The 23,729-nt window shown below is 46.1% G+C and overlaps 2 protein-coding genes across 4 annotated transcripts; both read left to right on the forward strand.

Moving 5' to 3' along the window:
- Positions 1-2,453: 2,453 nt before the first annotated feature.
- On the forward strand, positions 2,454-11,825 carry misp (mitotic spindle positioning). Of its 2 annotated transcripts, none has more exons than XM_080877297.1 (5): positions 2,454-2,592; positions 4,415-6,377; positions 9,447-9,637; positions 10,522-10,560; positions 10,637-11,824. In XM_080877297.1, the coding sequence occupies exons 2-5, from the start codon at positions 4,535-4,537 to the stop codon at positions 10,724-10,726; spliced, it is 2,163 nt and encodes a 720-aa protein (XP_080733423.1). In that variant the 5' UTR covers positions 2,454-2,592; positions 4,415-4,534; the 3' UTR covers positions 10,727-11,824. The 2 variants fall into 2 exon arrangements, with proteins under 2 accessions (XP_080733423.1, XP_080733422.1); XM_080877296.1 differs by lacking the exon at positions 2,454-2,592 and adding an exon at positions 2,638-3,431 and having other exon boundaries at positions 10,637-11,825.
- A 736-nt stretch (positions 11,826-12,561) lies between these two features.
- On the forward strand, positions 12,562-21,137 carry med16 (mediator complex subunit 16). Of its 2 annotated transcripts, XM_080877295.1 has the most exons (16): positions 12,564-12,746; positions 13,874-14,058; positions 14,146-14,253; positions 14,459-14,628; positions 14,748-15,029; positions 15,110-15,259; positions 15,360-15,465; positions 15,629-15,766; positions 16,224-16,438; positions 16,778-16,984; positions 17,880-18,090; positions 18,160-18,293; positions 18,487-18,679; positions 19,934-20,150; positions 20,637-20,720; positions 20,791-21,137. In XM_080877295.1, the coding sequence occupies exons 2-16, from the start codon at positions 13,920-13,922 to the stop codon at positions 20,915-20,917; spliced, it is 2,481 nt and encodes an 826-aa protein (XP_080733421.1). In that variant the 5' UTR covers positions 12,564-12,746; positions 13,874-13,919; the 3' UTR covers positions 20,918-21,137. The 2 variants fall into 2 exon arrangements, with proteins under 2 accessions (XP_080733420.1, XP_080733421.1); XM_080877294.1 differs by having other exon boundaries at positions 12,562-12,746; positions 13,874-14,253.
- Positions 21,138-23,729: the final 2,592 nt, after the last annotated feature.

Here is a 23,729-nt window from a genome sequence, read left to right on the forward strand (position 1 = left end):
TTGTCTGGGAATCGCAGCTGAACACATCGTTAGAGCTCCTGTTACACTTCTGATTCACAGTAAAAACAACACAACCTGCTTTTTATTTTCAAACTTTTTGATCTGAACAGAACTTATTCAGAAGCTCCTGATGTTAAAATTGAATGACTGAAAAACCTCCAAACTCTGAATATTAAACAGACTCGAAGAATAAACCACCTGGAACCTGAGCCCAAACCTAAACCTAAGCCTGATCCTGAACTCAGTCCTCTGAAGGTCTGACATGAAGTAAGGACCAGGCGGCATGTCCTCACAGAGCCATAGAGACCAGCACACACACACACACACACACACACACACACACACACACACACACACACACACACACACACACACACACACACACACACACACACAGCGTTGGCGTGGATCAGTTGTCTGTCGGCGACTGCAGGGTGAGTCCACATTCTGTTTTCCTCTCTTTATTCTTACTTGTGTGACATCATGATGACATCATCTACCTGTGTGTCCAATCTCTAATCTTGTGACTGATGACGGGTTTAATATATTAGCGGGTTTGATGATGTTGTGAAATGTAAATAGTATTAGCCCGCCCTCCTCTGGCAGTCAGACAATATAACTGTTTAAAGCTGTTTACACAAACAGAAAACAAACAAATGATATTTACTCATGATATCACTCGTATGTTTACAATTTCCTGTCAAGAAGAAAGAACAGAAACATGTTTTTTAGTTCTGAGTTAATCTCTGTGTGTCTTAGTAATGAAAACGGATTTTAACATCTGATAAATACTGCAGCTTCTTATTGACTGCCCAGCTGATCACATGACCGATTGCGTCCAGCTGTCTTCAAGCTGCTGCTGTTGTTTTTGCTGTTATGTCTGGTTTGAAAACCTCAAGTCAGCCATCATTGTGCCAGCTCACCAGCTGTCACCTGTCCAAACAACTGTTGTCCAGCTGGTCTACAAAACATCTGTGAGAGACAAGACGCAGTCCTTTACACACCTTCATCAGCACACCTGTACGGATGCTGCTTGTTGATTTGAGCTCTGTGTTCAGCACCATATTGCCCAACAAACTGGTTAATGAAGTGACCGCTTGAACTCTTTACTGAGCACATGGATCATAGATAGGCCCAGAATGCCAGGATGGGAGGCCACACCTTATTAACCCTAATCCTGAGCACAGGTGTGCCACACAGGTGCATCTTTAGTCCTGTCCTCTGCCTCCCATTCACATTTCTCATTTTTGGAAATGAGAAGATATACTTCAAACATGCACTATGATAAACAGCTGAACCTTCACATTTATTTTATTTACAGCCTATAGCACATTTAAAGTACAGGTGGTGATCCAAAGTGCCTTAAAGACATTCCAGGTCTCAACAAACACAGTTTAAAAATGCATGAAACGCTGAAAGGTGTGTTTTATTGTGTTAACTAATTATTGTGGAAAAGAAAAATTACAGTGAAATTGATGATGATTAATCTCATGAGTCATGAAACACTGCTCTCACTTTCATAAGGTGCCTTTATAAGTTAAAAATATTGGTATTAGTAAAATTTGAGAAACATTTTTTACATTTCAAAAAAATAAAACTCGAGTAAGCATCAGGATTACAAACCATCCCAAGGTTTAAATCAATCAACACCTGAGGGAAGCTGTGTAACACCTGCAGGGTGATGTCATCAAAAGGCAAAGACCCCCACACATTACAGCAAATATATGAATGATTATTCAGAACAGTCTGAACAAAGAAAAGAATAAAATCAGCCATAATTAGACCGATTAGACTGGACATGTAGTCATACGCTTATGGACAAGAACAAAAATCATATAGGCCAATTATAATTTAAAACTATATAAAATAACCTGGTATCCAAGCAGTTAGTACAGCAACATCTACAGATTTATCACCACAAAACAAAATGGATGATCAGTTTGACAAATCTGTTTCTTATATTTTTATATTTTTGCAATTAAGAACATAAACAAATCCATAATTTTCTGATTGCTTTATTTTGAAAAGGTACAGTTCCTTAGTAACTTCCTATTTATATTACTGTTGCTTCAGGGCTTGTGGTGATTGGTTCCTGCTGACCAGGTGAGTCTGACTAACATCATCATCCAAAACCAGAACTGGTCAGATCCAGTTCAGACCGGCAGGATGTTCAGGTACACGCCTCCCTGGGTGGTTCTGTGTCACAGTCTGGACCAGGAGACGAAGGTGAGACACGCACTTTCTGTCCCCAGGGTCAGAGGTCAGAGTGGTGTGATTGCATTACTTGCTGTTGTGTTACAGAAGCTGCAGTTCAGCTGAGGGGGGCAGCAGGGAGTGCTCTTACGAGCAGGAGTGAAACTTCAGTTTGATGATCCAGCGTGGATCACGAGCTGAGGCCACTCTCCTGTCCTTCTGCGTCTTACCATAAAACACTCACAGGCTGCCACTGCCTGTTAGGAATATCATTAAAGACTGGTCTCTGGGGGTGGGGCGTTGCTTTAGGGGCGGGGCCTGTGAGTGGGCATTCAGTGACCTTTGGCACATCAGTCAGTTGTTCTTCAGGCTGTGCAGCAGGCAGAAAACTGATCAGAGGTAAGAAATCAGCTCAGATCTACCTTTACATGATCAATCAGACCTTTAATCAGTAACAACTGTAATCAATAACATCTTTAATTAATGATATTTATAATCATTGACTAGTGATGAGACTGGGAGCGCCATTTTTCTGAATCCAAGGTGCGAAGGAGAGTATACTCCTTCACACCTTGCTGCCTTATTATTAGTTATTGATTGTCACATGACCAGGACTTGGTTACTTCTTGAAAGCACCCGAAACACAAAGTTTTACAGCCCTGCCCCCCGAGGATCAGTTTCTGGGTCTCTGGGTGGTCTCCAAACAGTTGGACACGTTATCAGGTGACAGCAGCGGCTTGTCTGCAGGAGGAGCTGCTTATCAGGCATGCTCAGACAGGAGGGTGCTCTGAGGCCGCCGCTGTCTGGAACACTCCAGGAATCAGTCGAGTGTCATCTGCGGCTCGTGTTTGGCTGGTGAATTTCTGCACAAACAGGTGAAAGAAGACTTTATACCAGGGAATAACAGGCCTGGGGACCAGAAGAGGCCCTCTGAAAGGCCGGTCTGTTCCTGTGGCGTGACGGAGTAAAAGTTCACAGATGCCCACATAACTGCCCACAGGGGTATCAGAGCAGCTACTGAGTGCTAAAGTGATTTCTGAAGCTCTTTCAGGGGCGCTCAGGTGTGAGGAGACGGTAGCATAAAGAGTCCCTGACAGCAGGAAATGCTGGAATGACAAAGAATAAGAAGAAATGTTGTCTCTGAGCACCTCATAGCATTTCCAGCCTGCACGGACTAAAGATTATAGATGGCCATCACTGCCGGTCTGAGTCCTGACTCAGCTCAAAGACACAGACAGGTGAGGAGCACACCTGACCTGATGTCCTGCACTCAGGTGTGTGTGTGTATCTGTAACCCTGGCATGCTCAGCTGATTGGTGACGGCTCTGAGCCGCAGTTCTCCGTGCTAACAGGCCTTTTTACAACTTTGTCAGCTTTTGAACTTTGAACTGCTGCAGGTTTATAACCCTCTGACCTCCACCTTTATCCGAGCAACTCTGAACTTTATCCGTTTTATGGTGGATTAATTATTAGAGTTCATGACCACAGACGAGCTGCCTTCCCATAAACGGTCATATGACTTCAGTCAGTCTTTTACGAGAGTCGCTGTAAACGTTATCATTGATCTATCATTCCTTGGATTCAGTTAAATTTCCTCCATAAAAACTCAGCTGCTGATTCCAGTTCAGGTCAGACATGCTACAGTCAAACACGTGCCCCGGGGCCCTGAACCAGCCCCCCAGCTGGATAAATCCGGCACACTTAGTGAATGTACAGAGAAAAGTAGAGGAAATGATTAGTGGATCGGTTCTGCTTCTCCTCATTTCCTGTCTGTGTCTCGTGTTTAGTGACAACGTTCATATAAAACACATTCCTAATGATGAGGTCAATGAGTCCCTGTGGCCCCAAAGCTCAGGGTTTGCTCTGAAGTTTATGGATTTGATAAACTTCTTTAAGTGGTCACAGCAGCTCCACCCACCTGCCCGATGATAACCGGTCTGCTGTGACCTCCTGTCTCAGCTTCCGGCTCCATGTTTGGATGGATCTGAGTCTTTTCAACCCTTATGTTCAGTGCAGGGTCTGTACTTTACAACGTAAAGTGCACTGAGGAAACCATTGTTGTGCTTTGGCACTATATAGATAAAACTGAGTTGAACTGGATGTTTCCAATGCAACCAATCAGCCCTCCAAATTGATTCCTGTTACTAGAGAAACTGTCCTATCCCTATTGCTGTCCTCTGTGGTTGCCACAGTAACCATTCTTTCCTCCCTGTTGTTTCAGAGACTTTCTGCGGGCAACCATCAGGATGTTTTGACTTTTCCATCTTCTCAGTCGAGTTCTGTTCATCACCATCTGTCAGAACCTCTGTCACCCGCTGGTTCTGCCACACCACCTGCAGCCATGGACAGCACTCCAAAGAATTGGGTTTTAAAGCCTCTGTCCCCCACGCTCCAACCATCAGACCTACGCACCATTGCTGTACCAGCCCCAGGTCCAAATGACCTGGACACCGCCTTTAGGAGCATCTCAGTTTCACACAGTCAGCCTTGCGTAGTCGTCTCCTCCCAGCAGGGCGACGAGTCTCAGGATGTTGTGGTTCAGGCCCGGCAGATTGCTGTGTCGCCTGATGGGGGAAACTCCAGTGACGAGTGGCAACCCAGCAGTCCCAGCAGTCCTGGCAGCAGCTCAGGCTCTCATTGTGGGTTTTACTCCTTTGTGGAAGATCCAGGAAGCCCCAAGGCTGAGCATAATGAAGCTTGGATGGTCTCACCCCAGCGCCAGGCTATGCTGGCCACCCTGAAGCAAGAGAAGGGCTTCAAACTACAGACCTACACAAGCAGCAAGAAACCCGAGAGTCTATTCTCAGAGGGCAACGGAGACCTGCAGTACAAAGTTGATGCAAACAATGGAATCAGAGTGGTTGGTGAGGAAGAGGAGAAGGAGCTTCGCAAAGAGATCATTCGTACCCAAGCTCCAAAGAAGAGTGCTGGGTTTCAGGACCAGCTGAGCTCCCAGGAGGACCTGAGCCAGTCTACAAACAAACTGATAGAAGGTTTCAGTTTAAGCTACAAGCCAGTCAGTTCCAGACCAGAACCCCCTCGTCCTGCTGAGCCCGGAACCATCGACAAGGAGCAGATCAACTTCAACACAATCCGACAACAGTTTCTGAAGTTGGAGCAGGACCGGCTGAAGGCTCCGTCCAGTCCTCTGAAGTCCCCAAGAACACACCTGAAGTCATATTTGTGGCCAGATCTTGATGTAACCACACCAAAGAAGGTGGAGACAAGTAACAACGCAGCACAGTTTAAAGCACCTGAAGAAGATGAAGCATATCGACAGAAGAAGGTGACGGTGTTCCAGACTGAGGAATGTTTGAGCAGGCAAAGCAGCGTGTTTGATGACCTGGACTCTGGACTGGAGGAGCTATCAGGAGAGGTGGGTGGTGGCTACGTCAGCGATGATGGGGTGTTCAACGATAACGTACAGCAGCTGAACAGACCCATCAAGTCCACTAGTGCTTGTGAGACCCCAATTGAACGGGAGATTCGGTTAATCCAGGAACGTGAGGAGAACCTGCGCCGCTCTCGAGGCCTGAAGCTTAGTGACAGTTGGGGACAGATGGTTGAGATCAAAACCAAACGCTTACAACCACGACCAGCACCGATCAAAATGAAAGAGAAGACTCGAGTGAGCTTCATTGTCCAGGGAGAGGTCAAAAACGAGAACCAGAATAAGCTTGATCCTTCTCAGAATATCGAAGAGACTAGAAGTCAGTCGGAGCCACGAAACAAGGACAGGTGGACAGAGGAGAGCAGCCAGCCTGAGTCTGAAACAAGTGAAGTCTTTCCATCTCCTTGCTGTCCTCATCGACACCCTGAAGAACAAAAACAAATGAGCCCGATTCCCTCTTCCTTGATCGAGATAGACTCTGGGGTCCAGGACAGAAGACGTCTTGACCAGGATCAAGTGTTTTCCTTTTCCTCTACTGCCTCCCTAGCATTGACACCTCAAAATGAAACAGCCCTTCAGTCCTGGAGGGAGAGCCTGAAGTCCACTGGCCTGCAGTGTAGAGGAAAAGGAGCCCCAGACTTCATTGAGAAGGAAATTGAGGAGGCTCTGAGAAGGGAGCAGGAGCTGAGGGAGTCCAGGGAGGAAGCCAAACAGCAGCTGTTCTCTCCAGCTCCTCTGGTGGAACAAGCGACCCAGAAGGCCGTCAGTCAGTTCTACCCGCCGATAAAAACAGGTACGTACTGTTGACCCGATCACAGCAAACTCAAAGTGCCCCATAATTCTCAATGTCAGTTTGTTCTGACAGTCCAATCACGTCTAAACATTTTTTGATGTTTCCAGACCTCATTAGATTTTAGTCCTTTGATATCTCAGGAAAGACTCCACATAAATTTCAGCTTAGGACCAAATATGATTTTTGAGGCTGTTTTCAGGTCAAAGTTCACCACTCCGGCAGGAACAGGGCTTAGCTGTTACTCAGTAATCTTTGAAGGAAAACTATTTTCACCTGTTTGTAACCAACCACATATCTTCTGCCTGTCATTCACTGTCAAAACACACACCAAACCACGATTGAAAGAGTGTTTCCTCTCAGGGGGATTGGCTGCTGCCTTAAACAGAGCCAGCGCTTTGGTTTGTGAGTTTATTGTCCACCGGTGACACTAACACACCTCTCCGAGGCCCAATGTTCACCAAATATTAGAAAGAGGACTGAACCTACCCAATCACATCAGAGTGGCTCATGGGAGAATTTGCTGACTCAGTGTTTCAGAGGTGTTTATGAGTCTGAACAGAGGCATCCCCCAACAGGCCTGGACTCAAACCCGGTTCCTCCTCAGAGTCCACACCAGCACTTGGTCTGAAGGAAAAACTCATCACACTATGACATCATTAAGACTCTGACATGAGATGGTGGCCATGTATGGCCAGACTCTAACTATCACCGGCCTTATTAAACCCATGTAACACTGTCCAATGGTGTCTGAGTGACTCATCAGGTCCAGCAGTAAAACCTCCCAGGAGGTCCACATTGACCAATGCTGTGGTTCATGTTCAGCTCAAGGCTCTAAAATGCGCTCAGTTAGGTTTAGGAAAAGATGGTTTGGGTTGAAATATGCTGTTTCACAGTAACCCTGCTCTGTTGCATTAAATTATTGTGTTTCGGGACGATGTGTGGAGCAGCAGTCACAGTGACTGACTGAAGGTTAAACACATCTCATCACTGTTAGCTTAAATTAATCAGCAGGTTTAAAAGTCAAATATGTGGAAATGTCCACAAAGCCAAACAGTAACCTATAACCATATTTGCGCTTAGCTGTTCTCAGATGTTCTTCAAAAGAACTATTTAAAGCTTTATTCAAACAGAGCAAAGACAACAAATGAAGTGGTAAAAAAACAAAACACAAAGAAAAGCTGTGAGGCTCACATGTATCCATACTCAGGACAAGCAGGATGTTATACAGTTTCCTCCAGCTCATCACTGTCATTAGTTTGTAGTTTTCAGGGTTTGTTTCAGTCTGCAGTTCCTCTGTCCACCTGGTGCTGTATGGCGTTATTTTTGTGCCACTATTCTGAGTGCACGTAAAAAAAAATTTGAGCGCATGTAAACATTTTCTTTACAAGTGTTGTATTTTGAGGAGAAATTTATCTTGAGCAAAGAAAAGCTACATTTTGAGCGAACAAAATTCATTGCTGCATGCAAAAAATGTATTTCAGTGTTTGCTGTTATCCATAGAAACACACAGTAACAGCTCCTCTTGCTCAGTTTTTGCATTTGTTCTTGCTCAGATCTCTGCGGACCTGTTCGCGGTGTGTCGCTTGCACTCTGAACATCTCTGCTCCCTGTGCGTTCAACTCTTTCTATAGACTGTTATATTTGTGCCACAAAACCAACCAATCACACACTTGGATGCAAAAACTTCTGATTGCCTGTTTTGGTCTCTCTTTGGTCTCTCTTTGTTCACTCAAATTTAGTTTTTCTTTGCTCAAAATAAATCTCTCCTCAAAATGCAATGCAACAACTTGTTTTTACGTGCGCTCAGAATAGTGGCACAAAAATAACGCCATACTGCTGCTATCATCAGATTTTCACAAGCAACTTTTACTAACAGGGGTTTTTTTTGTTTATAAACACCCAGTTTGTGATGTTCTGACTTAAGTGACTAACAACAGGTGATGCTGAGGGGGAAATCTTCAAAATAAAAGACCCAGAGATCAGAGCAGAGAGACAGAGTGCTGCTGAAGGTTTAAATGGAATCCACTGAAGGAGTGTGAAAATGATCTGCAGGAAGGAAGGTAAACTTGTTACATAAAAATCAGAGAATGAGTAACTCAACGAAAGAAATGATCAAAGTCCAGAGAAGCACCGAAATCCACTTCAGTCAATCAGTAACAGCTGCTCCAAAGCCACACACACACACTCGCTCATCAGAGCAGGCGACCAATCAGCACATTCTGTTATCCAGAGAATCCACGCTGGGAAACATTGCAGCAGCGCAATCTTAAGAAACCCTGCCTCACAGCAGACATGATGAGCAGACTGTAGATAAAAGATGGACCCAACCTCTGTGATGTTACTCATTGGTTTATGAACCCCTGGTTTTAACAGTTTCGCTGCATGATCATCATCAGTGTGCATCCTCAGACTGTACAGGTGTATCACACAGACACAGATATCTGCTAACCAGTGCTCAGTAACATCCAATTATAATCCTCAAATCTCACTGCACACCCAAACTGGAGCTTAGACCTGTTGGACTGTGTGTTGGTACAGTAACCTCTCAGCAGCCATACAATTGGTCAGATGATGTCATTAAAAATGCTCCAAAATCTCCAACTGCACGAACACGGTGAAGCTAGTGTTACAGGTACCATGTGGCAACACCTGTAGAAAGCTATATATGTGTCCTGCAAGCAAATTTTCAAATGAAAATATCACTTACATTGAAAGTAAAATAGCTTAAATATAAATGAATTCACATAAATGTGATCACGTGTTAGTGGATATCACACTACCAGACAGCTAGTAGCTACAGACACATGGAAGTCTTTGAGGACTTACTTACTGCTCCCTCTGCTGGCCGTTAGAGGAACAACCACAGCTTCACATTAAAATGATTCCACTGAATATAACTGAAAACTGGAAAGCTCCACCTTAAATGTGTTTCCTGTTTAAAGTTCTGTTTCCATTTAAATAATAAAAAAAAAAAAACATGATCGGAGGAAACAGCTGCTGTTCAAACACTGATGACATCACAGCGTGTCACATATGACGTCATTCATGATTTCCTCCACGGTGTTTCAGAGAAACCAGCCAGCGTGTCTTCTCCTCGCCCCTCCCTCCGTCTGCCCTCTGTCTCCTTCATCACGGCTCGGCCCTGGACCTCCTCCTCTCCCTCTCCCTCCTCCCCCTCCCTAGCAGTGCGAGGTCTGACGGAGACTCTGCTGCAGAACTTTGAGGAGTATCGAGCCAAACTGAAGCTGGAGGAGAGTGCAGTAAGTAGTTTTGCTCTTTCTGCTTTTTCAGCCTCTTCCTGCTTCAGGAGATGATGAAGATGATCATTTAGACGTTGTCAATGAAATGATGCTGCACAAATAAAATGGAAGTGAATAAAATAAAAACCAAGGTCCAACAAAGCTGGGTCTGTGTGAACTGTAAAACAAGCCAGAATGCAACAATCTGTAAATCTATTAAACTAATATATTATTTACTACAGAACACAGAAAACACATAAAATGTTTAACCATGGTAAATGTTTTAATAAAAATATGAGCTTGTGTTGAATCTGATGGCAGCAACACATCTAGACAGGTCCATGTTTCCTCTTCCGTAACATCAGTCTGTGAGCTGAGGAGAACAGCTGAAGATCACAGAAATCCAATACTGATTTACAGCCTCATCCCTGCGCTCAGATCCACTGAATATGCTGATGATGTCATGTTGTGTAATTGATAAAATGTTCACAGCAAGGACTGTGATTCTGAAACAGGTTGGTGAACTTCTGAGAAGCTCCACCTCTCTGAGAGGATCTTTTTCCACCTGATCACGTGGCTGACCTGCTGCCAGCTCCCTTTGATCTTTTCTTTTGCACTGCTGGACTTTGACACACTTTTGCTGCTCCGTCGCAACTTTTAGGTCAAGTCGCTGCTGCCAAATTCCACATTAGCTCAGATTTGTTATGAAACAGTAAAATGTCTCATTTTGAGTATTTACTGTGTTTTTGTGCTCTATTGTGGATAAAATATGAGTTTATGGGATTTGCAGATCATTGGATTCTGTTTTTATTTGCAGTTCAACCAGCGTCCTGACTGTTGGAACTGAGGTTTTAAAACTGCACAATAATAACGGAGTCTATTTTTATTTGTTTGTTTCTTTACAGTACGCAGGGATCCAGCCAGTTGATGAGATCAACAACGAGGTATGGGCTTCTCCTGTAACCTTAACCCCTTTACTCCTTGTCTCCTTAACTCCTTGTCGTCTTGGCCTGTTTTCAGGTTGTGGAGTCGACTCGAGTCAATCGACATAAGAACCAGGGAGCTCTGCTCTGGGAGGCCAGACAATTTGCCAACCAGGAGAACCAGTGAGTGTGCCTGACTCCAAAACAGGACTCGACCTCAAGCAGCAGGGCAGGAGATCCTGAAATACGGGACTGAGTTTCTCTCTTCAAGCTGGGATGCAGTGGTTTTCTAAAGACGCTCCAACAGAAATGGCTGTTGCTGATTGTTCCTTGAAGATGACAGCAGTTCCCCTTGTCTAATCAGCAGTCCGTTGGTTAGAGCCTAAAACAGAGACAACGTGTCTGATTCATATAGAGAAAAAAAGATAGTTCCAGTGTTTATCTGGAGACTTTTAATCTGACACAGCAGCACGGGAAGTTTCTGATTGTTTTCATGATGCATCCTCAGACACTCAGATGGTTCACTGCAAGACACAAACATCTGCCGACAGCTGCAGCATTATAGCAGAATCCCAGCGACAGGAAGCTCAGTTTTACCTGCTTTCTGAAAAACATCTGAACAGAGGGTTCTAACTTTCTCCAAAAGATCCAGAAACGGGAAGTGTAGCCAAACAGAGCACCCCAAACCCATCTCTGAAACAAATGTTTACAATGTGGTTTTAGCAGCATTACCAAAAAACCTTCCACACAAAATTAAACAGTGATTCTCATTGCTTTAACCCCCTAAGACCCGAACTCTTTCATTGCATGCATTTTTAATTTTTCTTTGCTATTTGGGCTGATTGTGACCTGATGAATGTAAAAACAAAGAATTACCAGATTTATTTATTTTTTTACCTGATTTTTGTTTATGAGAAAAATGAGATCCACATATGAGGACATTTGTTTTAAATTTTGATAGAATAGTGGCAGTATAATGTCCCCGTAAGTGGATATCAGGCCCTTGTAGAGCAAAATTTTGTATTTAGGTCTAGACAACCAAAAATGTGATGTCCACATATGTGGTAACCAGGTTGTAGGAGGTTAAACTGACGTTTCATTCTAGTTTATTTGTAATTTACCTGCATTTCTTTGTTTCGTGTTTTGATTTGATGTGAAGCACCTTTGTAACACCTGTTGTATCCCGACATGTGCTACACAAATACATTTACTTACTTAAACACACCAACACAGCACAAAACATAAACACAATAAACAAACACATTGTTTGGTGAGGTGAGTGTAACCAACAAAATCAGAGGGTACCTGGTGACAGCAGAGAGGAAGAAATCTCTTTAACCGGGAAGAAAACCAGGATCAGGGAGGAGGAGACAGGAAAAGAGGATGTGATGTTTCTCAATAAAGTCTTTCTTTACTTCAGTCCATACAAAAACCAACCATATGGACAGCATCCTGCTCATCATACAACACAAAAGGTGATCAAAAAACAGAAGATCGAACTCACTCATACAGCAGATCATTAGATCAGACCATAATCTAGCTGTGCACCCTGTCAGTGTGAACTCACAGCTAAAGAAAAAGTCACCTGACACCAGATTTAAAATATGTTTCTGGACAGATGAACAAGATGACAATGCATCGAGGTCGGATATTTTTTTCAGCGTTAGTTTCCATTATTAAAAACAACAACGAGTAAATACTAGTAAAGGAAACCACAATAAACTAAAATTGGGCGCAGGTATCTTTTAATTTTTTTCCGCCTAGAAGACTTCGCTCAGGGAAGAATGTTACCGGGGATAAAGGATGGTGTCCGCGGCGCCCGTCAGATAAACAGCCGGTTCGTCGCACAGGGCCGATATCAAACTGATCACAGAGGTTATATCAGTCATCTCACAGACAAACACGTTTATATGACACGCAGCTTAAACGTCTCGCCTAGACGCTGTTTGAGTAGAGCTTTGGGGTGCCGTCAGTTTTTATAGTCAGGCGGCTGTAGAGGCAGCTACGGGGTCCCCACATCCTTTTAACAGAGAGCGGTTTGTTTTTAACAGCAGCAAGCAAAAAGCGCTGAGTTTAACTCAAGTCTGGTGTTTCAATGTTTTGGTGTTTTAATTACTTTAAGTTAATATTAAACAGCCTTAAAAACAGGAAAAGGAAAACGGCTAATTTTCATTCTCATCTGCGTGACAGAAGCGGAAAACCTTCAGGTGAGCTAACGCTAGAGGCTAGTGCGGCTGCTCATTCACTGTTGTGACTGAGTACTTTGAGTACTGTGACTATGGTGTTATTTGGCACGGCCTGGGTGAACAGTTTGATGTTCAATTTGAAAAAGAAGCAGCTGAACTGCTTTAAGTTTGTAAAGACGTTTCGTGCAACAGGCTTCTTCAGTTCTACAAATTAAGGTGGAGGGTCCCAGGTGTTTAATCCCCATTAGAGGTGATCCTGGGTCATTTACCCACTAGTGATCACGTGAGTCAACACCAGAACCAAGGTATGAAAGAAGGTGGAGCTCATTACCATCAGTGGGGTTTAATGGTGAAACCACTGTGAGATGTTGCCCCACCCCATCGTGTGACCTGTTGAGGACACCTGAGCCAAGGTGTGAATCTGGGTGGAAATAGTCGGTTTTGTAAACCCCGCCCTCTGTTCAAAGATGTTCGTTCACAGTGGACATAGATGCTTCTTCCACTAACCATCACTCCTCTCTGTCCGAAATGTGAACATTGGCATCCTCAAAAGAGTGACCTTTGACTTTTAGATGCAGATGTACAGCTGAGTCCCTCTTCTGTGTACAGGTTTGAGCTTTCCTTGCAGCACGGCACTGCACAGCATACACTGTTGTTTAGTTTGTGTTTGTGTTTGGGATGAACCAGTTTGTGTCTGAGTGTGTGGCTGGGTCTGAAGTACACTGGGATGCTTCTATGATAAACCTGCTACATATGGGATTACAGTGTTGTTCCCCTTTGTCCTTCTTATTCTCCCTAGTTGGTGTCTGACCTTCTTTTCTGTGCATCTTTGTTGATTTGATGAAAGTCCAGTGTGGACAACCACATGTTTTAAGAGCTTTCTTCTTTGCATGTATGTTCCTTTTCTTTCGTCCTTCTACTTGTGCTTTGCTTTTTCACTTATCTGTAGTGCTGTCCCCTTTGAAAGTTTTACTTTCCACTACTTCGGGTAAAGGTGGCACTGGAGAGCCCGTGGCTCATGCATCTGTCTGACACATGTAGTGGTAAGGCAGAGGTCTGATCACTCATGTTCATCTCTGCTCTATCCACACAAACAGGTCAGTAATCGTGTTTAAGTGATTAGAGCAGCTGACTAGTCTGTTTTTTAGGTGACACATCCACCTGGGATCTAGATTCTTCTTCTGTGGTGGAATCATGGAACTGGCCTATGTGTGTGAGTGGGAGAAGCGTCCGAAGAGCACGCACTGCCCTTCCATCCCGCTGGTCTGCTCCTGGTCCTGCAGGAACCTCGTGGCCTTCACCACAGACCTGAAGAGCGAGGACGACGACAAGAGTACACACACACACACACACACACACACACACACACACACACAGGTGAACACACAAACACACGCTGAACTTGATGTTCTGTTTTCAGATGTGAGTCACATGATCCATATCATCGACACTGAGCACCCCTGGGATGTTTTCTCCATCAACTCTGGACACACTGAGGTCATTTCCTGTCTGGAGTGGGACCAATCAGGTGAGACTTCAGTTAAATGTTTTGGAGATGAGCTCAGCTGTTTGACTGTTATTGGTCTGGAATCTGATGGCTATAAGCCGTTCAGACTGTGCCAGCAGGAGAAGCTGCTGTTCTCCTGCTTTATGTAAGTACATGCTGCAGTGTCACGTTCTGCTGAGAGAGACAGGAAGTGACGTGTGTGTCTGTGTGTTTGCGCGTGCTGCAGGCTCACGGCTGCTGTCTGCAGACGGCGACGGGCAGATCAAATGCTGGTCGATGTCAGATCACCTGGTAAATAGCTGGGAGAGCATCCTATCAAGCTCGCTAGACGGAGACCCCATCATCGCTCTCAGCTGGCTGCACAATGGTGTCAAGCTGGCACTGCACGTGGAGATGGTAATAGCTGCCCACACATGTGCACACACCTGCTGGCTCGTTGCAGTGATAGCTCTGTGTCTTAACACTCACTGAGACCAGTTGAGTAAGCCCTGCCTCCTCTTCTACTTTTGCTTCAGTCTGGCTCCACAAACTTCGGGGAGAAGTTCTCACGGGTGAAATTTTCACCGTCCTTAACGCTGTTTGGCGGTAAGCCGATGGAGGGCTGGCTGGCGGTGACGGTGAGTGGTTTGGTGACTGTGTCGCTGCTGAAGCCAGGCGGCGCTCTGCTGACAGCGAGCGAGAGCCTGTGCCGGCTGAGAGGGCGCGTGGCGTTGGCGGATATTGCCTTCACTGGAGGAGGGAACATTGTGGTGGCTGCCACAGATGGCAGCAGCTCCTCGCCTGTGCAGTTCTACAAGGTAAGGACGAAAGATGCTGGCGTTACCAAGGGGCTCTCACCTCTTATGCTAACCTGACATTTTACCTTTGTTTTTTTCAGGTGGTGGTCAGTGTGGTGAGTGAGAAATGTCGCATTGATACTGAGCTGCTGCCCTCACTTTTCCTGCGCTGTACCACCGACCCGCTGAGGAGGGAGAAGTACCCCGCTGTCACCCACCTCAAGTTCCTGACCCGGGAGAACTCTGAGCAAGTAAGACCAGTGTGACCAGTCAGATCAATAAGACAAGTGTGACCGTTAAACCCGAGACCACCGGGACCTTCAGAACTCAGAGGAAGTGTGTGCTTTACAGGTTCTGCTGTGTGCGTCCAATCAGAACGGCAGCATCGTGGAGTGCTGGTCTCTGAGGAAGGAGGGACTTCCTGTTAATAATATCTTCCAGCACTGTTCGCCTGTGGGTAAGAAAACCCAGCACCAGGCAGGAAGTGATGTAACAGCCAGCTAATCGTTGGCATAGTGACAAGAGGCTTTAAGAATCAGACTGTGTGTGTGTGTGTGTTCATGACCACTGACCTTTTGTATTTAATGCCCTGACTTTCTTTATTTGACCTCTTCTGACAGTGGGAGAGAAGCAGCCGACCATCCTAAAATGGCGGATCCTGACGACCACCAGCGACCTGGAGCGTGTGTCGGCTGTCGCTCTGCCCAAGCTTCCCATCTCCATCTCCAACACTGAACTGAAGTTCTGCCCCGGACTCGGTGAGCCTCAGAGCTGGAAATGGCTGGTTGTTCTTCAGGGAGGTGTACACGCGTGCTGCCAAGCACCTTCATCAAGCTCAGAGTTTCTGTGGTCAGGGTGATCGTTCTCATGTTGATTTGAAAAAATGGCGGTAGAAGAAGAAATGTGTAGGAGGAAATCAGAGTACTAAACGGGCCAATCACAGTCATTGTGGGCATGGCATGTCTGTTACGGCATAGTGTTTGCTCACAGCACTGGTAGGAGGAGCCTCAGACAGCGACCTCATTGTAATGTCACTGTGTTTCGTTTACCTGGTGAACTTTATTTTGGGCCATTACCAAATCTTAAACCGCGATGCTTGTTCTGGACCGTCAGGTCTGACACCCTGCTGACCCCTGAAGTTAAAGGTTGATCTGGCTTCCTTTAAAGATGGTGGCAGGACTTTGTTGTAACCATCTCATCTCATTGTGGTTTCAGGTCTGGCTCTGGCGTTTCATGATGGCAGCATCCAGATCCTGCACCGCCTCTCCCTCCACACCATGGGCGTGTTCTACGGCGCCTCCTCGGCACAGCGCCCTGGAGATGAGTCGGCCATCAAGCGCCAGAGAACCGCCGGCCCCACCGTCCACTTCAAGGCCCTGCAGTTCTCCTGGACCTCATTGGCTCTGGCTGGAGTTGACAACCACGGCAAGGTGAGGACACACAGCTGGGTTCTGGTTCAGCCCAGATCAATAAAACGCCACACGTTAACAATCAGAGATCAGATCGATCGGTTTCTTATCAGTTGATTAATTTAGCAGAGAAACTGTTTCCTCTGGAATCCTGACATCTCCGTAACCTACATGACTTCTGTGTGAAGTAACTCAATCGGGTTGATGAGAAATGTGAAATAAGAAATTTGAAAGCAAAACAACCAAATAAGGTCTCCAGAGAGTGAGCCGAGGACGAGTCGATGGACATCTGGACAGTTGCCGCTTTGAATCATTCAGAAATCTAATTCTAATCTGTTTGTTTGTTTGTTCTCTCGTCAGCTCCACATGCTGCGTGTGTCGCCCTCTATGGGCCAGGTGCTGGAGATGAACACGACGCTGCGTCACCTGCTGTTCCTGCTGGAGTACTGCATGGTGACGGGTTACGACTGGTGGGATGTGCTGCTGCATGTGCAGCCCAGCATGGTGCACAACCTGGTGGAGAAGCTGCATGAAGAGTACATGAGGCAGAATCAGGCGCTGCAGCAGGTCAGCAAAGCATGCTGGGAGAAAACCACAAGGCCGGGTCTTTAAGTGATGACATATTAACCCTGCTTCTGGGTCCAAACTGCTCTGTTTATTAAGGCTGTTGTGTTTTTAACATGTTTTGTTTCTATTTAATCTCAACAAGACCCTAAAAACAGTCAGTGATCACTGTCGGCCTCTCTCGGTTTTTATTACCACTATTCATTTTAAAGCTCAGTTTTTAAAACCTTACTATGTAACTACAGTCCAGCCCCTGCAGCAGTATGTAAATGACTAACCTCGTATTGTGGATGGATTATCTTAGTTGTTCTCCTGACTGAAGTTTGGTCCGTTTACAGCATCTTTTTTCTGCCATTCGATTGCATTTGTCCCTAACCATTGGGAAGCCGCGGGTTAACTTTTATCAAGTGGAGAAAAAAAAGTTAGCATTCATCCTCCAGCTTCACTCTGCTAATTTGTTTATATTACGCTAACTGTAGCTGTGTAGCTAGCCAGTAGCCACTATGTAGCACATCAAGCCCAACCTCAGTAACCCTACAAACGTCACTGCTGTTTAGTTTTCTGTCTTGTTCTTCATGTTCTGCTTCATGAATCAGGAAGATTCAGTGACTGAACAGGGCTGAAGCGGTTAGCACTCATCAGCTTCACAAAGGCAGAATCACAGTAGCAGGTTTTTATCAGACTACAGGAAGTAGTCCCTGTGGTTAGGACCAGGCAGCACATGTGTTTAAAAAAGAAAAAAAGTCTTGCTTTCAGCATTATTAAATGTCCCAGTAATTATTTACCATTAATTTGAAAATGCAGGACAGGTGAGATGATGAAAGTCAGCAGAACGCAGGAAGGGGTGTTTCTGATGTTTCTGGCTCGAGCACTTCCCCTTTGCCATTCTGTGCTTCAGGTTCTGGCGACACGCATTGTGGCAGTGAAGGCTTCTCTCTGTAAACTCTCCACGGCGACAGCGGCTCGAGCGTGTGACTTCCATGCCAAGCTACTGCTTATCGCTATCAGCTCCACCCTCAAGTCTCTGCTGAGGCCTCATGTCCTCAACACGCCGGACAAGAGTCCTGGAGACCGACTGACAGAGATCTGCGCCAAAAACACAGACACAGGTGAGACCGCAGGTGGCGGTGGTGTCCCATCATGTGTGGGTGGTGGCTGATGGCTCCATGTCTCCTCAGATATCGATAAGGTGATGCTCAACCTGAAAACGGAGGAGTTTGTACTGGATGGTCCTCCTCTGCAGTCTCTGCAGCAGCTCATCCAGTGGGTGGGAGACTTCGTCCTGTACTTGCTCGCCAACCTGCCCAACCAGGTAAGTGAAGTCGGGTGGCGATGCACACACCTTATTCCATGTTAGGAGGAGTGAGTCGGAACCATTCCAATGAAACAGAAGCTGTAAGCAGATGTAGATCAATCAGTTCGTCTCCAGGAAGCAGAACTCAGTAGAACTCATCATGTTTGGCTGATGACCTCTGACCCCGGGTTTATGTATGCTGCTCTCATAGGGCTCTATGGTCCGGCCCGGGTTTGGCTTCATGCGGGACGGGGCGTCTCTGGGGATGCTGAGGGAGATGCTGGTGATGATCCGGATCTGGGGTCTGCTGAAGTCCGGCTGTTTGCCCACCTTCACTGCCACGTCGGACAACCAGGACAGCATGCTGCTGCTGTTCAGGCTGCTCACCAAGCTGTGGCTCTGCTGTAAGCAACACACCTCTGGTCAGGACTGGGCCACTTTATCTGACCTCAGGTCCTCTCACGTTCAGTCAAAGGTTATGAGCTTTAATCTGAGGTTTCGGGTTAGTCTTCCCTCAATCATGGTTGTTTAAAGTGAATCAGGTCAAAGGTGTGCAGGTGATCCCAGGTGTTGTTGAAGGAGCCGTGAGTGAAACAGGAAGTCCTCAACTGCAAACACCATGCAGTTCCATCAGCAGTTTTGAGGAGAAGGAAGCATCCAGCTAAGAGAGGAAAACATCTAATCATCCATGTGTAGTGTAGAGAGAACTGGATGAAAGCCTCCATCAGCCTCGGAGCAGATCAGACTAGAATGGCACGGGCCGTCACTCACCGCCACATGTAAATTGTTCTTAATTAATTTACTGTTTGTTTTTGTTGGGTTCTTTTCACATGGAAATAAACAGATCTGACCAATCGGATCAATGCATTTGGCAACAGGTGTTCTGTAGGTAAAACTGACAGTAAGATGGAAACTGTAAATAATCCTGAGTTCAGACTCACAGCTAGCTGCTGCTACAGGTCAGTTGTCACTCTGGAAGGATTCCTCAGATCGCTCCACTGATTCCTGAAATATGAAATCCTCCCTGCTGCTCCTGAGACTTGGATGAACATCTGGACCATACAAGTGAGAGGAGGAGAGAAATAAAAATGCCTGCCTTGTGGGAAATTAAAAGAAAAAAGGGGGTCAACACTTCCAACCTGCTCCATAAAGCTGAAAGTAGCTTAGCCTATTTTATAAGTTTATAGATTTATGACTGCATTGATCCAGTATTATTAATAATAATGATAATAATAAAAATGGATTGCATTTATATAGCGCTTTTCGGGCCCTCAAAGCGCTGTACAATTCCACTATTCATTCACTGTCACATTCACACACTGGTGGAGGCAAGCTACAGTTGTAGCCACAGCTGCCCTGGGGCAGACTGACAACAGTTTAAATTTATTAAACAGTTTAAATCTCCTCCAGGATCAATTTCTGTGATTTCAAATCTGGAATCAACAAGATTTTTTGAACTTATCATCCCAGTTTGAGGCATGACCAGAACCACAGACGTGTGGCGTGTGCTCTTTGTCACCATCAACTTCACCTGAGCCCTGAAAACAATTGTCCTGCTGAGCTCAGCACGAGAGAAGCTTGAACTCAGGTCAAAGAGAGGCTGAAGCAGTTTTCAGCTGTCACCACTACTAAACAGTTTCCCATTTTCTGTCACTCAGCACGGGATGATGGCGCCCCCCAGGACCCCGACGACAGTCTGATCGACGAGTGCTGCCTGCTGCCGAGCCAGCTGCTGGTGCCCAGCATGGACTGGCTGCCCGTCAATGACGGTGTGATGGTGAAGCTCCAGGGCAAGCACCCACTCAGGCTGCAGTTTGGCAAGGCCTCGTCCCTGCCCAGCAACGCCCCGCCCACACCTCTGGAGGTGTTCAACAGGTAATGCACACCTCAGCCTGCAGCTTTCCATAACTGCCGTTTCACTTAGAACCTACTTGGGTCGGCTCGGTTTTTACGATTTTCCATTAGGTGGTAGTACCTGGTACTAGGTACTAATTTAGTACCCACTGGCCAGGATTCCAAGCGATCTCAGGTGTCAGCAGCCTGCATGCCACCAATTGGCTAGTCAGTGGCGTCACTCGATGAGTCATGAGAGCGTCTCCTTCATGAAAATCAATACCGCCGTTTTTGAAACCTGGCAATGAGGAACACAGCTGCACAAAGAACAACGCCACAGACCTAGCAGCAGATACACCATTGCCTCCACGTCTTCCTCTGTTTGTGTCACATGCGAGTTCCTAGAACAACCCCACACACATTATTTGGTACTGGATTCTAATGGAAAACAAACAAAACCAGGTTGAGTCGAGAAGGTACCAGTGACTGTGCTGACGGTAACTTGTGTGTTTCTGTGTGTGCTCGCAGGACTCCTGGCTCCCAGAGGATGGATAACCTGCGTTGTGTTCACATGGGCGTCTGTCCTACCGAGGAGAGCAAAGCCTGCACCAGGTGAGTCCGTGGGAAGCGATGTCACATGTTCCACTTTCATAATGACATCACTAAGCTCCGCCTCTTTCAGGTGCGGCTGCGTGACAATGCTCCGTTCTCCCAACAAGACAAACGCCATGAAGCAATGGGAGCAGCGCTGGATTAAGAACTGTTTGTGTGGCGGTCTGTGGAGGAGGATCCCACCCACGTTCACCTGAAGTGGTGACACTAAATCACCTGTTGGTGTGGAGCTTATTCACATCCCAAACCTATTGACCAATCAGGTTCCTGAAAATGGTCTTTAATATCCAGCTGAGAACCGGCTTCATGAGACCAGTTTCTGTGTGAGGCACAGGGACTGAATCCAGTTCCGATTGATCGTTGGAGCTGCACTTTGTACATAAACAGCATTTTTCTAATAAAGCCAACCAAACTGAACGAGGTGTTTCTGTTTTTGTGTCTGAACACCTGAGAGCGCTGGTTCATCCATGTCACATCACGCTGATGGAACGAACAAATGGGTCATCGGGTGTTTCCATGGGAACAGAAGTGATGCTGCAGGAAGTGTCAGGTGGGTTCATCGTGTACACAATGTCTTTAAGGGAGAAATTACTTTAAAGACACCTGTGATCACCGTTTCTCTCAGCTGATCATAACCACCTGTCAGGTGACGCACTGAGCACCTGCGTCTGCCCATCACTCTGCTTGGTAGAGGTGCATCAACCAGAGAGAAAGATTCTTTCAGTCACTTTTTAAAAAATTTTTTTTATCCAGCTCATTTCCAGCTGCAGGTAAAAATAGGAGAATACAGTTTAAAGTCTCTCTCTCTCTCACTCACACACAGTGAAAGGTAATGCAAACATGTAGTCACCACTCTGAGGACTCAAAGTTCAGTTTTCACATCATGACAGCAGCTCTGAAACAGCACCCCCCTGTGGTGGACCTGCTCGTCTGTTTAGGTTGAGCACAGACAACCGCCTTTTCCTGAGTACAAAACTACATATTTAGTAATGGTTTAATTCTGTGTGTGTGATCACATATAATGATGAAGAGAAGCCTGTCGGTAAAAATTCTTATCTCTCTTCCATCCACATGGATATTTGTAAAATGTTCTCTGTTCAGGTCACAGTGTCTGAATTCAGGATTTAATATTAATAAACTGGAAATGATTCTGAATGAGCTAAAGAGCACCAGCCTTCAGAAGAACGTTCAGCCAGTAACACCTGCTGCAGGTGAGCTTCAGCCCTCCCAGTGTTCCCTGTCTGTGACTGTCTTGGGTTCCTCTGGGGAAAAGCATGTCCCCCCTCCTGTCCCAGCAGGGGGCGCCACAGCCTGCATTCAGCTGCTTTTTCAGGCGATTAGAAAAAAAGGCAGAATCACGTGTTTTTGTCTCTGTGACGTTTCAGGTGCGTGAAGGGTTAAAAACAGCGCCAAAGTGTAACCCTTTAGGCTCCGATCACCTGACAGCAACACGCACGAGGAACGTTTCACAGCTCGCTCTGCCCCGCCCACCCTGACACACACACACACACACACACACCGCAGCAGGTTCCTCCCGCACACAGACGTCTCTGCGCTGTTCTGCAGGAAACGGAACCCACCGGAACCGGACTGAGACCCAGCCGTAGCAAGGTTCCGGTTCTGCTGACGGGATCCAAAGCGGGTGGATGTTCAGAGGTGATACTGTGTGTGTGTGTGTGTGTGTGTGTGTGTGTGTGTGTGTGTGTTTTGCTGCAGAGGTGCAAAATCCGGACTGCTTTGTTCAGTTTCCGGTCCTGCTGCACCTCCACCTGTCTGTCTGTCCGCGCGGCTCCATCAGTGGGTGGAGGACCTCTGTATACTGATTGGTCAGCTGTTAAATGGCATTAATGTGACGTGTGTCAGGGTGATGATGATGAAGAGCTTCCTTTGTGCAGCTGATTGTCTTCAGACTGATTTTCAGTGGTGTTCTCTGAAATGACTGAACACAGGTGTGAGGGCGTCTGTGTTGTGAGGGGGAGGGTCCGAGCAGCCGGTGTCCAGCTGCTTCCTGTGGTCATGTGATCTTCTTCTAGTAAACTCAGGTGTGTCAGAGTTCTGGCACCACATGCTGAAGCATTAACCTTTCATTTTTTGAATGGATCCCTGAATGGGATTTTATCACTCCAACCTCTGAGGTGGAGGTGTAAGGGAGGCGCTAACCCCGCCCACACCATGCCACTAGGGGGCGACAGCAGTCAACTTCAGCTTCTTTTGAAGTTTGACTGCTGTGCTGTTGACTGCCAGCAGGGGGCAGTCAACAGCACAGAGGCAGAAACAGTCGCTTCTTTCATCAGAAATTTGTATGGATAAGTTTCCTCCTCTCCTCCAGATCGCAGCTCTCCCGCTGGTCTGCGAGGTCACGTCCACGACCTCACAATGACTGTAAACGGCGAGCAGACGAGGAGGACAGACAGTCAGTGTCTTTAAGCTGACTGGTCATTGTGTTGTTGTGTTTGAATCTTTAGCTCAGGATTGGTGGGTCAAACTCTTTAAAGGTCACGGGAACCGCCAGGAACGTGGATGGCACCGGTTTAGAAACCAGTGAGCGACACCGGGATGTCGCCCACTACTTTCTAAAGTCCAGTTTCCACTGTTGCAAAAAAGTGGACATGGGAATGGGGCGCATCTGCTTGTCTAATGACTTATGATTGAAAACTCATGAGCCAATCAGTGTGCAGCTTCCTACTACAGAAAATCCTCCATTTTCAAACAGTGTGACTGAAATTACCTAGCTCATTTCATTCAGGCGCAAATTTGGTGGGAGGGTTTTCACAGGACGTCTTATGCCTATCCGGTTGTTCAGTGATGACGCGACGAATCTTACTTCCGGGTCTAAAGTAGTCTGCGTTTAATATGGCTTTTGTGTTGTTAACATGTTTAATGTTATGTATTTTCTTCTATTTGATCTCAAAAAGCTCCTAAAACAGTCAGTGATCACTGTTGACCTCCCTCGGCTTTTATTACCGCTAATCATTTATTTAAGCTCAGTTTTTAAAACCTTAGGATGTA

The sequence above is a fragment of the Rhamphochromis sp. 'chilingali' genome (assembly GCF_963969265.1).
Source record: "Rhamphochromis sp. 'chilingali' genome assembly, chromosome: 3".
Classification (NCBI taxonomy): domain Eukaryota; kingdom Metazoa; phylum Chordata; class Actinopteri; order Cichliformes; family Cichlidae; genus Rhamphochromis; species Rhamphochromis sp. 'chilingali'.